Below are 16,603 nucleotides of genomic sequence, written 5' to 3' on the forward strand. Positions count from 1 at the left end.
CCTGGTCATGGGGCAGCTCTCCAGAGGCTCGCATGGCGCCTTGCTTCAGTGACCCAGTGATCCCAGACCTTCCTAATGCTGATGTGAGCTGGCCCCCTCCAGCAGCACAGCGGGCTGGGCTTGCGGGGAAGGACAAGCATCCTTATGGGATCTTTGCATGACTGAGATGGGAAGGAGCGTATCCGGCATCTCTTCATCTCTAGTGCCTTGGGGGTAGCTTGGATCCCTGCTCTGCTGGCAGTCACGTCATCTGCAGTCCACATTAAAGCCAAAATAGTGTGTGCGTGTGTGCAGAGAGGGGTGGAGAGAAACAAAACCCTACTCGCATCAGCCTTCGCCCGACAACAGGCGTGAGGTGCCTGGGCTTGGGGCTGCCTTTCTGCAGCAATGCCTTGCACAGTCATCCCTAGGCTGCTTGTGGAGCTCGGATCACCCACCATGGCCCATAAGTGATGTCCAACTCATGAAACCCTCTGCTACCATGTGCAGCCGCAGGCAGTGAGGTGCTAAACCCCTACCCAGTGCTGCAGGGAACTGGTGGGATTAGTGTAGGGCCATGTCAGGCTGGGGACTACTACCCTGTGATGAGAGGTGACTCCTAGGCAGAGCTGCAGCCCATGAAGGTTTCCATCCCAAGTGTGGTTCTTGCTCTGCCCATTAAGGAGCTGGTGGGAGCATCCAGGGAAGGCAGCAGGGAGAGGTTTGAATGATGTCTGTCCCTTTTGGAAGAGTTTCCTAGGGCTCTTCTGTGGGGGCAATGTGTAATCCCTCCCTGGCAGCCAAAGCAATTCCCATTTCCTTCCTCTCCATCCCTCCCCTCCTCTGTTGTCCCTATGGACCAGGGTTTCATACCTGTTCTCCTCCCCTGGCTCCCACACTTCCCATGCTGCCTGCCCATGCCCTGGGCTCCCCTGCCCACCCTCTGCTGCAGCTCCTGTCCTTCACTCTGTCCCCTTGCTCAGGCACAACCTCCAGCACTAAAACCCCCCGTAGGTTTTGTGGCCAAGAGGGGTCTAATATTTTCAGCTTCCCTTTTCATTAGCGTCCCAAAGCTTTCCTTCTGCTCTCTGTCCCCAGGACTAGGGCTCTGTCACATCCACATCCATCCAACTGGGCCCTTGACAAATTTATGCCCTCGGCTCAAGGCATCAGCTCTCTTTTCACTCACCCATTGCTCAGTTGGCTTATTCGGGCTCTCAAAGCCTCGCAGAGCCTTGTCCTGCTCTATGGGACAAGAGGCTGGCACCCAGGTAGGATGGGAGACCAGGGGCAATGACATGGTGAGGGGCTTCCCCACAATGGGCTTCCCCAAAAAGGATCTGAATCCATCCCCAGGCAAGGCCCGTCCTTGTCTCTAGGGCAGGGAGAGCTGCACTTAGGAGCAACCAGATCAGGTATCTTACAGCTCCGTGCCCTCTTGCTCCCTGCATTCTCCCACAGGCATCTGATCCTGGCCACTAACCTCTCCCTAGGGAGAGCCCAGCTAATCCAGGCAGGCACTTGTTGCTGTAATCCTCCTGCTCCTTCGAGGGGAAGCTCTGCCAGCTGAGCCCAAAGCCCTTCCCTGTAGGACCTGTAGCTGCAGTGGGGTTATTTCTGCTGTGCTGCCTTGAAACAGCTGGGTCCTATCAAAGCTTCAGCCCGGGGATATAAAAGAACGTGAGCATCTCTCAGAGGCAGAGAGTATTAATGCAGTAGATGAAGTGTGGCTCAGGCTCAGCTGAGAGTCAAGCACATTCCTGGCTTAATAGCTTTGGCTGAGTTTGCCACCAGCCCAAAGCTGCCCCCCTTTTGCTACCCACTGGAGCTGGTGTGATTGTGGAAGCTGCGGGATGGGTACAGCAGGGTAAGGCTGGACATTGGCTTCAATCACATTTGCCTGGCACACTCGCTATTAGTGTTCCATAATAACTGATAGGTTATTTATTAGGCCTAATAATTGGGTGAGAAATGGTTAATCAGTGTCAGCGTGGTCAGCATGCTGGTTGGTTATGTATAGGAGTCACTTTTAACCACTTAATTCCACTTTCTCACTGATTTCCTTCTTGTTTGGTAATGCTGTGTGTCAATGGTGTGTAGCCCCTTATGATTCAGGGCACACTACGGGTACAGGCAAGCGGTGGGGAGGCAGCTGTGGGATGCTGGGCTGGGCACTCCTTGTGTGAGTGGCTTGTAAGCCATTGCTCTGACCCTTCTTGCAGCTGGGTGCATGGCACCGTGGACAGGGTGCATCAGCTTCTCTCTGAAACCCAGCAGCAGCCACCCAGTTTGAAGCAGCACGGGGGGCTCCCGGCTTGCTCACAGTGGTGGTCAGGTTGGCTGACTGCAATGCTGCTTTACGGCCCTGGACACAGCAAATGTTCAACACCTGGTGCACAAACATGTGCTGAGCATGGGGAAGTGCCTCCAGCCCCTTTGCCTGCCCCCGACAACTGTCAGCTCCTGTGCCACTGAGCTCACTGCTGCTCTGGCAGCTCCAGGAAAAGCCATCAGAGACTCTCAGCTCACTAGGACAGAGGAATTTGCTTTGTGTCATGAGAACCGGTTGAACAGCAGAGGAAGAAAGAGGAATGGATTGTTTAATGGAAAGACAAAATGCCCCAATACACCCTGTACGTTACTGCAAGACGCAATTCCTCTGGTGAGATGGTTCCCATCTCCTCTGGAACAGCAGAAGGACTTCAGGGGTCCATTGACTCTCTCTGTGCCAGCTCCAGAGGAAGCCCTGACCTCCCAGTGTAGGAAATCCCCCTGGACTCTCATCTCCTTCCTGCATTCCTGGTTGTTTTTTTGCCTTCATTGTTCCTAATGCAGAGGCATGGAGCAGTCTGGCACCAGGCAAAGCACACCCCAATGGGGCAAAGCCAGGCTAATCCCCTACCAGGCACAGGCCCTCTGCTTGATCCTCCCCCATATATTGTATTTCTAAGGTGCCTGTTCCTGGTACCTTGCAGCATTATTTTCACACTCCGAGGGGTGTGAATCTGTCAACCTGAGCAATCCTTCGCTAGCTGAAAACTGGTGCTATGACTCAGGGACTAATTAATGGCTATTAGATAACGCAATTAGTGCTGAAAACTGTCACCCCTCTCTGAGTGTCCCTTTCCTTTGTGCGCAGGAGCCATAAACACAGCTATCTGTTCTGCATCTTCTATCCCTCCTTCCCTCTGGTTCAGGTTGTGGCTGCACTAAGTGCCCTGCCCCACATCCCATCAGCAGTTCGACATGATGGAACTAATCCCATTAAGATGTTCACCCTCTCGGCGCTTAAAGGAAAGCCAAGACAAGCAGGGGGCCGGCAGCAGGGCTGGGAGGGCTGGTCCTGCTCTTTCCAACAGCAATGCCAGAGCTGATGTGCCCTGACCCCAGCCCTGTGCACACATTCAGAGCAGGGAGAGATGTGTGCCTTCCCCTGGGGATGTCCCTGGCAGCAACTCAGCTCAGAAGCCTCTGTGAAAGCGATGCTTTCTCTAATTCCATTTCTTCCCCTTCGAACATCTTCTGCTCCATCCCTGGCAGTGTTCAAGGCCAGGTTGGACAAAGCCTTGGGTGATATGGTTTAGTGTGAGGTGTCCCTGCCCAAGGCAGGGGGGGGTGGAACTGGATGATCTTAAGGTCCTTTCCAACCCTGACTATTCTGTGATTGCCCTGAGTGGCGTGAGCTTCGTTTCTGGTGGCAGTGCTTGCTGAGTGTGCCGGGTGTGTGCACAGCCCTGCTCATTCCCATAGACCTCATTCCAAGCTGCATGTGGACCAGCTGTGACTCTGCCCCTGCTCCCCCTGGCCCCAAGGATGAGGATGGGATGGGATGCTGGCAATGACAGGGCAGGGTGGTGATGTGAAGGACAGGGGCCATGGAGGGGCCAGAGAGGCTGTGCAGTACAGGAAACAGAGGAAGGGGACACTGCGGCAGTCGGGATGCTTGCTCCAGGGGCTCATCCCATAGCTCAAGGTGCCACCATCGCATAGGTGTGTGAACACCAGCCTCTCCTGCTACCTTCTCCATGCCAGCGGGTGGCCAGCTCCTGACATGCAGGGATGGGCAGGAGGGAGCAAGATGCTCTGTCCCATACAGGTTGAATGCTCAGCAGGTTACCTGATGGTGTGGTCCATGAGAGGGCTTTCTCCTTTCTTAGCTTAGCTCTTTGCCGGGGCTGACAGGCAGAAGGCTTGCTGGAGTGACACATGAGGTGTGCAGCAAGGAAAGAACAGGAGCACTTCACTGTACCCCAGACATCACCCTGTGACCGAGGAGGGGTGGGCAGAACTGGCTTTGATCACTGCCTCTGGAGCTGTCTCCTTGACCATCAGTGATGGCATCGTGGGCAGTGATGTGGTGGCATCTCAGGCTGCTGTGCCAAGCGCTGCCCCAAATAGGTGGACCCCAACCAAATTACAACCTTTTTGGCTTGGATCTGTGGCTGCCTGTGCCTGTCTTCATCCATAACACGCAAGATGTTGGGTGAGAAGGGAAAAGTGTTTCCCTGTCTTGAAGACATGATTTCTGAGTGCTACGGCAGCCACAGGAACCCTTAAACCAAAAGGTGCTATCAGTGGAGATTTAGAAGCTCCTAATGGTGTCGATGGAGAGGAGAAAACCAGACATAAATCACCACTGGAAGTCCTAAGGAGGGAGAATGCTGGTGATGGAGTTTGTAGCTGGCTGGTGAGAGCAGGTCTGAGAGAGCACCCACTGCGTGCCGCAGGCAAGGGATGGTGTGTGCAGGCTGAAAAGCCAACTGGTGTACCAGGTAGGGGCCTGAGTACCAGGAACCTTTCTGAAGTGGCCTCTGGGCTTTGACGAGGCTGCATCTCCTCCCTGGCTATGGTGCCAGCACAGAGATGGGTGGATAAAGGGGGATGGAGACAGGGAGGGTGATGTAGAACAGGGACATGAGGGGATGGAGAAGAGGAATGTGCAGGGGAGAGAGATGGGCACTGCAGGGCATGGGAGAGGCATTTATCTGTGATTTATCTGGAGAGGTCTCTGGGTGTCTGGGGGCTTCACAGCACTGGGGACAGTGCTGCAGCTGGTGTGAGAGTGGAGATGGAATCGCACTAGCAAGTGTGTGCTCCCTTTGTCCTCAGGCACATCCTGGGGCACAGGCAGAGCTGGGGCTGCCCAAGGGCTGTGCCCCAACCCGGGTCCTCCATGCATAACTGCCTGCACAACCTCGGTGGGCTCCATCCCAAAGGCAAACAGCAGGATCTATCCCCAGTGCCTATGCAGGCAAGATCCATGGCTTGGGCAGCTGATCCGACACCTGATCCCAGCTCCGGACTGAGCTGCCTGCCCTGCTCAGCACTGGGTGAGCTCGGAGAGGGTGTCAGGGGCAGAAGAGAGATGGCAGGATGGAGAGAGCAGAAGATGGGGAAAGGAATGCCCAATAGGCTGTGGTATGGCAGAAAATAGCCAGTGCCTGAGGTGAGGGTGAGCTGTGTGCGCATCTTCCAGCTTGTTGTATGTGTGTTGTGTGTATCTTCACATCCTTAACCACCGCCAGCCCCCCTCCTACCCTCAGTCTGGAGACTGCTTTATACTTGCCCTTCAGTGAAGGCTCGTTTGCAAGTACCCGTTGAAGTCCTTCACCCTGCGGCAGCAGCCGTGTCTCAGCCCATCACTTTCCAGCATGACCTCTGGGTGGCATCCGAAGGGAGCGAGCGCGGCCACGCCAGTGTTTTCCTCCTTCATTCCCGTGACCGGTGCTATGGACTGGAATGAGATGGACTTTTCTTACTTGGGGCAACTGAGAGCGCAAACCTCTGTCAAGGCTGATAATGAATTAAATGCACTTAGATGAGGATGCTGGTTCACGAAGTGAAGTGGAAAAACTGAAACCCTCATTTTAGCAGAGATGAAGGAGAGGTTTCTTTTCAAGATTTTCAAGTTCTTCCTGGAAGAGCTGGGGTAGATGTCTGCTTGATTGCTAGCTTGTCTGATTGGTTTGATTAGCTGTTACAGGAATGACAGCTAAATCTCCCCATCTCACCAAAGCGAAGAATTTAAAACTCATTTCAATTGTACTGAAACCAACCCCCAAACTGCCACAATTACAGATTTCTAAGCCATCTTATACACTTGTCACCTCTTCTTGCATCCTTGGCAGGGTGCCTAGGAAGGGTGGCAGCACAAAACACTTTTCTCTCTTCCTTTATGCATCCTTTCCCCTTGCATTGGAGCTGGGTGCGAAGCTGGGCAGTGCCACTGGGCTTCCTCAACCCATCCGTATTTAGCATTTCTGAAGGGTCTCTTGCTTTTCAAAGCACTCCATGGGCCACGTGTACCAGACTCAGAGGATAATGGTACAGATGCATTTCCCCATCCCTCATGCACTTCTTTCCCCTGTGTATGTAAGCAAAGCCCAGCCGCTGCTGCAGCTGTAGCCTTGATAATGCAGAAGCTGCCGTAAGAGCTACGTTGGTTCCCCAGCTTTAACATCACAGCAGCCCTGCTCCCATGTTCTCACACCTGCACCTCTTTAAAAAGCTGTTGTATTAAACCTTGGCTGTTTGCTGATGGCAGAAATCTCCTACCCTCAGCGCAAACAAAAAGCAAGGGCATTCCTTTTAAAGGACTTCACAAACACAAACTGATCCCAAAGCCTGACAAGCCTTGCTTTGGAGAGGTGTGTGTTAATGTTTACACATTTAGCACATCTATATACATTTAGCATGTTTATACATTTAGCAAAATCAGCCTCAGGAGTCCCAGGTGTTTGGAGCCAGCACCGTTACCCAAGCCAGCTTGCAGAGACCTGCTGTGCCAAGTGCTCTGCTACTCACACTGGTGTGAACACCAAGCTCCCACTGGGCTACCAGCAGCAGTGCCCATGGGGCAGTGCCCCAGGCACGGAGTGGAGCTGCTGGAGACACTGCCCTGGCTGGGCTGGTGGGGTCGGGATGCTCCCAGCACCCAGGGTGAAGTGAAGCCCAGCAGGCTTTGGGGTCTGGGTAGAGTGGGTGAGGCAGTTCCAATGGGAAGCTCCTCTCTCCAGCACAGCTCCTCAAGCACCTTTGCTTCTCCCTCTTCTTCCAGGAAATTCCTCTTCACAGAATCATGTTTTGGGTTGGAAAGGACCTTAAGATCATCCAGTTCCAACCCCCTGCCATGGGCAGGGACACCTCACACCCAAGGCTCTGTCCAACCTGGCCTTGAACACTGCCAGGGATGGAGCATTCACAACTTCACTGGGCAACCCATTCCAGTGCCTCACCACCCTCACAATAAAGAACTTCCTTATATCCAATCTAAACTTCCCCTCTTTAAATTTAAACCCATTACCACTTGTCCTGTCACTACAGTCCCTGATGAGGAGTTGGTCTCTGGCATCCTTGTAGCCCCTTTCAGATACTGGAAGGCAACAGATCACTTTTGATGCATTGATTTTTCATATTTGAACACCCATTCTCCTCTCAGCTTGGGGGTTAACTGCAGGCAGCTCAGTTTGGATGGAGCTGTTCTTTCTGCCCGTAATTCCTGCCACCTTTCATTAATAATTGCATGTGTCAGGCTGAGATGCTGGCTCCACCACACACATCTGCATGGCTGGTGTGGCTGCAGCTGAAGTGTGATGTGGGACTGGGGGAAGAAACCAGTATTTTCTGGCTTTGCTGGCTGACAGCACTGGTGTAGCCCTTTGCTCTCCCACTTCTGCTGGGACTGGGCTGTGGACCAGGTCAACCCAAATTAGAACCATAGGATCATCAAGTCCAACCATTCCCCAGCATTACCAAGGCCATCACTAAGCCATTTCACTGAGGGCCTCATCCATATGATTTGTGTTGATTTCCAGGGATGGTGACTCCACCACTGCCCCAGGCAGCCTGTTCCAATGCCTGAGCACCCTCTTGGTGAAGAAATAGTTCCTAATATCCAATCTAAACCTCCCCTGGTGTAGCTTGAGGCTGTTTCCTCTTCTTCTTTCACCCATTTTCACCCTTGTTTGGGTTTTCAGCATCTGCCTCTGTGCAGCATCTCCCCTTTGTCAAGGCTACCTCTGTTGGGAAGGTTGGTGCCCACCATTAAGATACCTTGGGACTCACATGAATTCCTTGTGCTGAAGCTGTAATATAACTTGCTGTTTTCCCTGTCCCAGATTTCATCTTCCAGAAGGAGCTGTTTGCTGCCAGAGAGACAGGTGAGCCGAGAGGACCATGGCATGGGCTTTGTGGGTGTTCTGGGGATGCTGGGGGCACACTGTAAGCCTGTTCTTATCCCTGGGGCAGGGCACTGGCTCCATGCCGTGCTATCCTAGCAGCAAGTGCTGTACATCACCGCTCTGCTCAACATCCCCCCTCCTCCAGCATGGGCCAGCAGATGTCACATTCTCCCTTTCTGTCCCCACTCCCCTTGCAGACCCCATGCACAACTTCTCTGCTCAGCCCTGGCAGTCGAAGATGGCCAACCTGACCTACGACAACTTCACCCTGGGCAACCAGTCCGAGGTGGCCATCCAGCCTCCCACCAACTACAAGACGATGGAGCTGATTTTCATTGCCACTGTCACTGGCTCGCTCAGCCTCGTCACAGTGGTGGGGAACATCCTGGTGATGCTGTCCATCAAGGTGAACCGCCAGCTCCAGACTGTCAACAACTACTTCCTCTTCAGCCTGGCCTGTGCAGACCTCATCATCGGGGTCTTCTCCATGAACCTCTACACGGTCTACATCATCAAAGGCTACTGGCCACTGGGGGCTGTGGTGTGTGACCTGTGGCTGGCCCTGGACTACGTGGTGAGCAATGCCTCTGTCATGAACTTGCTCATCATCAGCTTTGACCGGTACTTCTGTGTCACCAAGCCCCTGACGTACCCGGCCAGGAGGACCACCAAGATGGCAGGGCTAATGATCGCGTTCGCGTGGGTATTGTCCTTCATTCTCTGGGCCCCTGCCATCTTGTTCTGGCAGTTCATTGTGGGCAAGAGGACAGTCCCTGAGAGGGAATGCTATATCCAGTTCCTCTCCAACCCGGCGGTGACCTTCGGCACAGCCATCCCTGCTTTCTACCTGCCTGTAGTCATCATGACAGTGCTGTACATCCACATCTCCCTGGCCAGCAGGAGCAGGGTGGGGAGGCACAAGCCTGAAAGCAGGAAAGATAGGAAAGGAAGGTCCCTCAGCTTCTTCAAGGCCCCCCTGATCAAACAGAACAACAATAACTCTCCCAAGAGGGCCACAGAGGTGAAGGAGGAGGTGAGGAATGGCAAAGTGGACGACCAGACTTCAGCACAGACAGAGGGCACTGGCCATCAGGAAGAGAAGGAGACATCCAACGAGTCCAGCACTGTCAGCATGACCCAGACCACAAAAGACAAGCCCACAGCAGAGATCCTGCCAGCGGCACAAAGTCAGAGCCCGTCCCACCGCCGGACGAACCCGACCTCCAGGTGGTCCAAGATTAAGATCGTCACCAAGCAGAGTGGGTCTGAATGTGTCACTGCCATCGAGATTGTCCCTGGGAAGGGAGGAGCCTCTGACCGTAGTTCCCTGGCCAACAGCCGCCCGGCCAACGTAGCCAGGAAGTTTGCCAGCATCGCCAGGAGCCAGGTACGGAAGAAGCGGCAGATGGCAGCCCGGGAGAAGAAGGTCACCCGCACCATATTTGCCATCCTGCTGGCCTTCATGGTCACATGGACTCCATACAATGTGATGGTTCTCATCAACACCTTCTGCGAGACCTGCGTACCCGAAACAGTGTGGTCCATCGGCTACTGGCTCTGCTACGTCAACAGCACCATCAACCCAGCCTGCTATGCCCTCTGCAATGCCACGTTCAAGAAAACCTTCAAGCACCTTCTCCTGTGCCAGTACAGGAACATTGGCACAGCCAGATAAACTGGCACTCAGGGACCACTCTTCAGTAAGGTTATGGAAGCCCTTCCCTTTGCCTCCTTTGCCAGGGAGTGTCCTCTGCTCCCCACTCACAACAGTGCAGACTGTGCAGTGATTGCAGATGATGCTCTTCATCCAGTGCTGACAAAGGTCCAGGACACCACTGAGCTGCAGCTCCTTCCAGTCACACTGGGCCTGGGGACTAGCCTGGGGAGCCAGCAGGAAAGCAGGAGGCAAGAGGAGGAGATGTGGTCACCAGGAGCTCTCCCCAGCACCCTGCTCTTGAGAGGTTGGCCAAATGGCATCAGTGTTTGTCCTAAGACTGGATGCCTCTTCTCTCCCCTGGATGACCCTCTCAAGGACATCAGAGCTTGTCTGCATGCAGACAACCTAACACGGGATGCTTTCAATAGGCTTTTAAACCCTTTATTACCCAAGAAATGACAAGTAACCAGGGCCAAACATTTGCCAGCATATTGGATCAGGCTGGCTCGGGCATGGACACAAGGAGTCCTGCTAGCCCAGCCAGGCCCTCTCCCAAGGCAGTCAAGATTGCACCCTACCAGATGTGGCAAGCTCTTTCCTTTCCCTTGAGAGATACCATCGCACATCCTCACCCAGGGACCCTGGGGGGAATTGTTCCCTGGCCTTCGTCTCTGCTCTTCCCTTCAAGCCCTTTTGCCCTCAGCCAGCATTGGCTGAACGACAGACAGATAAACCAAGCATCTCACTCCTGATGAGGAGTGTGAAACCCACTCTCTTCCTTCGACAATGGAAACTCACCTGCAAAGCAAAGCAGTGGTGTGTGCAGGACTTCTCTTCACAGCCCTGGGGAAGCAGGCCTTGAGAAGTGGCCGCAGCAACTGAAAGTAACTGTCCTGGAGAGGGATGGGGTGGTCAGGAAGAGGGGCTGCACTGTGGTCGGGGTGCCCTGTGTCTTCTCAGGGCCAGGATCAAGCCCCAGCTCTCCCCACAGTGGGTGTTGGAGGCCCAATGCACAGCTTTGGGGTGGCCCCAGCCCCACAGGCTGAACCCAAGAGAGGCGAAAGGAACCTGCTGCCGAGCTTTGTAAATGGACATAACCCTGTTGTCGGTGTTGCGGTGGAGCCCTCAGCATGCGGGCTTCATCCAGCACCCCAGCCCCGTCCCAGTGCTGTGCACAGCCCAGGGCTGCTCCTCAGCCTGTCCCAAAGCTGGGTCTCTGCAAGCCTTGGTGGACATGGCCAGGTGCAGGTGAGGGATGGGATGGGGCCACGCTGACACTGGCAAACCCTGTGTCCCCATGTCCTTGCCGTCCCCATGCCAGGGCGATGCTGTGCAGTGCAGAGGGGCACCCTGCCACTGCCTTTAGCACCAGTCACATAGCCGTGCCCAGAGCGCCTGCTGGGCTTTGGGGTCTGGGTGTTTTAAACTGTCAAAAACCACAGCCCAGCCCACCCTGATAAATAAAGACCTTGGACCAGAACCCAATGGCCATGGCGTGAGGAGTGGTTGAGTCGTTACCTGCTTGAGCCTTCCCAGTGTCACCCACTGGTGACATCTCCTGCGGTACATGGTTGGCAGCCCCATCCTTAATGCTGAGATGGAGTGGGGATAGATTGAAGTGCTGAGATGAGGCCACAGGGTCTGACCACTGCCTTCTCCAGGACCATGGGTGTGCGGCACCCAAGGCACTGCCACAGGGACTTTACTGCTGGTCCCGGTGGCATTGACAGAGCTGGGGTTTGCTGTGCTGGGTTTCCAGCCCAGCAGCACCTTGTGGGGATGACTGGTGGGTTCTGATACTTCTTGTAAAAGGTTTTTATTGGAAAAGAAAACAAGCCCTGTTTTCCAAAAGAAGTGAGAGCTCCCACCCAGCACTGGTGGTAGTGCACTGAGGACCACAGCCCCGGTGTGGACACACAAGGTTTTAAGTGATGGAGAACAGGGATGCAGGGGTTCTTGGGACAGTGGTTTTGCTTTCCCCAGTTGCTGCAGGGAAGTTGTGCCCTGACTGAAGGAATGTGGGAAGAAGCCACCCTGAGCCAAGAGCAGTCCTCATGTGAGTGATGGGATAACTCGGGCATTCCCAGCCCTTCCCTCCAGCAGTGGTATCGGGTGGAGGAGTGAGGAGGCTGCTGGGTGCCAAAGGATGTGCTATAGGCCTCATTTGTGCCAGAGGGTGAAAAGATGTGTGCTTCCATCCCAGCTGTCCGGGAGCATCCCAGTGAACCCCAACACCAGCTGAGAAAAGCCGAATGGGATGACACCAGCAGAGGGGCAGCCACTCCTGTGGGGTGGGTGGGTTTGCTCTCTACAACACTAGTGGTTAAAACAAGGCATCTCAGTGAAAGAGGAGGTCACAGGAAGGAGGAAGAAGAGGAGGAGGAGGAAGACTGGAGTATGGGCTGGCTGCAGCTGGGTGTCCAGCCCTGTAGGCACCTTGTTGAGGGGCCGATGAGGATGCTGGCTTCCCGCTCTAGTCCTTCCCCTTGCCCTTCTTTGCTGCATTCAAGAAGCACAGGAGACAAGAGTTAGTGTTTGCTGGCAGCTCACTGCTCTCCCGTCCCTGCAGGGAGCCTCCCCCCACCATGCAAAGCCCCACTGAGGAGAGGGGGAAATCCATGTCCCACCAAACCTAATGGTGATTTATGGGGGGACCAGGGGTTTCTCTAGCACCACCTGCATCCCACCCAGCCAACAGCTGGACTTTGAGGACGTTACATGTGCTGATGCATGGAGCAGAGCATCCTGCATGATCCCACACCAGCCCAATGGGCTATACTACCCCTGGAGAGCCCTGGCCTGTGGTCCCAGCAGGACCATTGTGGGGACAGGATTGATGGGGGCTCACCTTTGGTCTTCGACTTGATCTTGGACGAGCAGGGCTTGGTCACGTAGACGATCTCCTCACACTGGGCATTGTACAGGGCTTTCTTCAGGATGCCAGAACGAGTCTTCACACCTGTCTGAGCACTGCACCCCCCCCAGCTCTCAAACTTGTACTTGCAGTCGGCTGGAAGAGAGGAGAGAGGTGTCAGAGCCGAACAGGACCTGGTGTGAGCATGCCCAGGGTGGTCCCATGCACCCACCTCCAAACTTCTTCTTCCAGTTACAGGGGATCTTGCACTTGAGCTTCTTGCTCTCATCCTTGCACGTCCCCTCACGATAGCCCAGGCCGCAGTCCTTGCTGTTGGGGACGCAGGGTCCCCAGCGCCAGTCCTCGCACTTGGACACATCCTTCTTCACCTTCTCTGTGGGGGGAGGCAGAGTGGGTGCTTGCTGCAGGGACAGGGGAGCACATCCCAGGGTGCCCCCCACACCACCAGCCCCCCGCCGCCTCTCACCTTTCTTGTTCTTGCCAGCCTCGGTGGTGGTGGCCAGCAACATCAGTGCCAGGAGGAGGAGGAGGCTCCGGACCTGCATCCTGCCTGGGGAGAGGGATTGGAGGGGTTGGGGTGCAGTGTGGCAGTGAAGGGGTACAGTGGGCTACAGGCATCCTGCATGGGACTGAGATAGCATCTTATGTCTGTGTGCATGTGTGCACCCTGCTCGCTGCCACCCATTAGACCATGTGTACTAATTACCATAGAATGGTTTGGGTTGGAAGGGACCTTAAAGCTCATTCAGCTCCAACCCCTGCCACAGGCAGGGACACCTTCCACTAGAGCAGGTTGCTCCAAGCCCCTGTGTCCAACCTGGCCTTGAACACTGCCAGGGATGGGGCAGCCACAGCTTCTCTGGGCACCCTGTGCCAGTGCCTCAGCACCCTCACAGGGAAGAACTTCTTGCTGTCTGATCTGTCAGGTTAAAGCCATTCCCCTTTGTCCTGTCCCTACAGGCCCTTGTAAAAATCCCCTCTCCAGGTTTCCTGTATCCCCTTTAGGCACTGGAGCTGCTCTAAGGTCTCCCCTTATGGAGCCTTCTCTTCTCCAGGCTGAACCAGCCCAGCTCTCTCAGCCTGGCTCCATAGAAGAGTTGCTCCAGCTCTCGGAGCAGCTCCACAGTTGTGTATCTATCTCTGCAACTCTGCATCCAGGAAGCTGCTGAGCTGGGAGCTTGTTCCCATTCCTGGAGCCCCACATTGCCCTGTATGGCTGAAATGCTCTCCATGGGGATCCCCATACAACCCCCTTCCTCCATGGGTCCTTTACCCAGCACCAAACAGGCTGCCACCCCACACCAATGGAGAGCACCACTGCCATAGTACCTTTCTCCTAAGGGCTCCAAGCAGGGAAGAAGAAAACCCAGCAAACCCCATCCTGCTGCCATGTGTGCTGCACCAGCAGGATGAACACCAAAGGACTGAAGTCCTCACTGTTTTAGAGCCGGGTGGAGGGATGGAGCAGGGGCACTGTGCCCACTGCTGGCACCGCAGCTGGCAGCACAGCACCCGGGCATGCAGGGGCTGTGTGTGTTATGTGTGTGCAGCCGTGTGCGTGCACCTGGGAGCAGGGCGAGGATGAGGGTGCACACATGCAAGGATGCAGCTCCTAGAGCTCTGTCCTTGGGGCAGGGGATGGCTCCCATCTGGCTCGCACCAGGAGCACCTGCAGGCCACTGCTGCCAGCCCTGGGGTCCCAGCTCCTGCTGCCAACAGGAGTGCAGACATGTAGAGCCAATGAATCAAGTCTGGTGACCCTGCTCCCCCAAAGCCTTTGTAATGACATCCATTGTCTTACAGCAGCAAATACATCATACCTGCCCTGGTTCCACGATGCACTTGGTGGGACCAGGCTGTAGAGGTCAGGATGCACCATGTGCCCCCGGGGACATGAGCACAGGGAAGAAGCTGGGGTCAGCTCCCTGCCCCCAGGCTCCCCAGCAGCGTGCTGGAGCTCCCCACATTATTCAGGCTCCAGCGCACTCACCTTTCATGCATGGGCCGCCGTGAAGCTGCCGCTTGGCTCTGCATTGAACTGTCACAGGGAATTACACAGCCCGGCTGGCTGAAGGCACAGCAGAGGGGGTGAGAGCTGCCTTCCCCCTCCGCCAGCCCGGCCCGGAGACATCCTGCTGAGCACAGCATGGCTCAGCCTCTTCCCACCCTGCTGCCTTCCAAGGGGGCAAGAGCTCAGTTACAGACGGCAAGGCTGGGGCTGGGCTGAGTTAGGAGCACTCTTGTCCCACATCCTGCAGCGGCTCATGTGGGGCAGCACGTCTGACCCCGCACTATTCACAGCATCCTCAATTTCAGGTGCTCTGACTTCTTCCATCCTTTGCTGCAGGGCAAGGATGCACCCACCTCCCTGCCCAGTGCCTTCCAGCTCAGGTCCTGCGGATGCAGCTCATCCCTCGGTACCAGCATAGACACCATGGGGTCCTGCCTATGTGTACACTGGGATTTGGGAATGGGGGCTCTGAGGGGCAGCCCAGCTCCAACCCCAGGCACTCTTGGTTTTGCTCCTTGCCTTTGCCCAGCTCATGTTCCACAAGCAAAGGTTTGCAGGGACCCTGAGCTCACCCTAAAGCATTTATAAGGAGTGCAGTTTTTCCAAACTTGTTTTCCAAACAAACAGCCTTATCCCCTCTTTGCTGATGGAAAAAGAGCCGTTCCTGGCCGGGCTGCCAGTGCCTTCAGGCATGTTCACACAGCCCAGCTCCTCCCGCATCCCTGCGGGGCCCTGGCTCCTCTCCTGCTCAGATCCTGGCAAGTTCTCACACTGCCTTGGCCTCTCTCAGGCACAGGCAGAGCAGCCTGGAGCCTGGCCACACCATGGCAGTCCCTATTTCCCTTTCCCACTCCCCTCCTCTACCTGCCCTGGGTTTGAATAGCCTAGGATTACCTCTGTATAGAAAAAGAGATCGGCTGGTGATGCTGAAGCAAGTCTCAAATGCCCATCACTGTAATGGGAGAGCCTGGACCCCTCTCCAGACACAGTTCAGGGCCAGGCTGTGCCACTGCAAGTCTTTCTCTTAGCAGGGGCCGCCCCATCCTGTTCCCTCACTGCTGCCCCGATGCTCTCTGCTGGGCTGGCAGCCCCTCTTCCCAACTCGGCTTAGACTGCAGCTGGCTCTGGCAGAGACCCAGCGCTTGGGGAGACCATGGGTCGGGGTACCCAGTGCCTCAACAGCAGGAACTTCCCTCCTGCCAGGAGAGGGGAGTCTGAGCTTCTCCCCGTGAGCCAAGGGGTTAGCATGGGCAGGAGGTGCTGGGGAGATGCTCCAGGGGGAAAGGGCTTGCTCTGCGTTCTGCCTGTGCGCGCTGGGGCAGGCGCTGTGCCCTGAGCCCCGTACAGACCCTTCCCCCGACGGGCTCCCCGGGCTCCCGCCGGGGCATCTCCCACCACCTGAGCCCTCTCCAAATGGATGTGGGGTACCCCAAAGGTGGGGGCTGCTATCCCAGGCCACTGCCTGCTCTCCAGGAGTCCTGCTTCCCTCCAAAGCTCTTTCCTGCACCTCCAGCCACTTTCCTGCCCCCACGGGACTCCTGCCCCAAATCCTCCCCAGCCAGAACCATATCCCACACGCCGGCAAATCCCTTTTTCCCCACCCGGGACCCCTTTCGCATGGATTTCTACCCCGGGGAAAGGAGCGGGGGGTCACCGCTCGCCTTACCGGAGGCGCCCATCCCCGTGGCGTCGGGCGGGCGCTGGGGCTCGGGTCGGACCCCGCGCAGCCGGGGTGCCCACACTCACCTGCGGTGCGATGCGCGGAGCGTTGCGCGGTGCGGAGCTGCTGCCTTTGTGTGGCGGCCGCGTGCGGAGCCCCCCGCGCAGCGCACAGCGGCCCCTGACGTCGGGCTCGGCTGGCAGCAAAAAGGTGATTTTTTAGCCCAAAACTTCCCGCAAGC

At 55.8% G+C, this 16,603-nt stretch overlaps 2 protein-coding genes across 3 annotated transcripts in view; one reads left to right on the forward strand and one right to left on the reverse strand.

Annotated features, from left to right (window-relative positions):
• Nucleotides 1-11,288, forward strand: part of CHRM4 (cholinergic receptor muscarinic 4) — a 31,751-nt gene extending 20,463 nt beyond the window's left edge. For both annotated transcript variants that reach the window (XM_034062629.1, XM_034062628.1), the window contains 2 exons: nucleotides 8,097-8,138; nucleotides 8,357-11,288. In XM_034062629.1, the coding sequence (XP_033918520.1) occupies nucleotides 8,362-9,834 (1,473 nt within the window). In that variant the 5' untranslated portion in view covers nucleotides 8,097-8,138; nucleotides 8,357-8,361 and the 3' untranslated portion in view covers nucleotides 9,835-11,288. The remainder of the gene's footprint in view (nucleotides 1-8,096; nucleotides 8,139-8,356) is intronic.
• Nucleotides 11,289-11,616: 328 nt separating this feature from the next.
• Nucleotides 11,617-16,603, reverse strand: MDK (midkine). The gene is made up of 5 exons (XM_005154233.3): nucleotides 16,449-16,603; nucleotides 13,158-13,241; nucleotides 12,903-13,064; nucleotides 12,665-12,826; nucleotides 11,617-12,315 (listed from the first exon to the last, which is right to left on the reverse strand). The coding sequence occupies exons 2-5, from the start codon at nucleotides 13,234-13,236 to the stop codon at nucleotides 12,290-12,292; spliced, it is 429 nt and encodes a 142-aa protein (XP_005154290.1). The 5' UTR covers nucleotides 13,237-13,241; nucleotides 16,449-16,603; the 3' UTR covers nucleotides 11,617-12,289.

Source organism: Melopsittacus undulatus, chromosome 4 (assembly GCF_012275295.1).
Source record: "Melopsittacus undulatus isolate bMelUnd1 chromosome 4, bMelUnd1.mat.Z, whole genome shotgun sequence".
Classification (NCBI taxonomy): domain Eukaryota; kingdom Metazoa; phylum Chordata; class Aves; order Psittaciformes; family Psittaculidae; genus Melopsittacus; species Melopsittacus undulatus.

Coding starts and splice junctions, on each gene's coding strand:
- MDK (XM_005154233.3), bottom strand. CDS start 13,236: ATGCAGGTCCGGAGCCTCCTCCTCCTCCTGGCACTGATGTTGCTGGCC. Junction 12,827..12,902: donor CTGGAAGAAGAAGTTTGGAG/GTGGGTGCATGG, acceptor CCTCTCTTCCAG/CCGACTGCAAGTACAAGTTT. Junction 12,316..12,664: donor GATCAAGTCGAAGACCAAAG/GTGAGCCCCCAT, acceptor TCTTGAATGCAG/CAAAGAAGGGCAAGGGGAAG.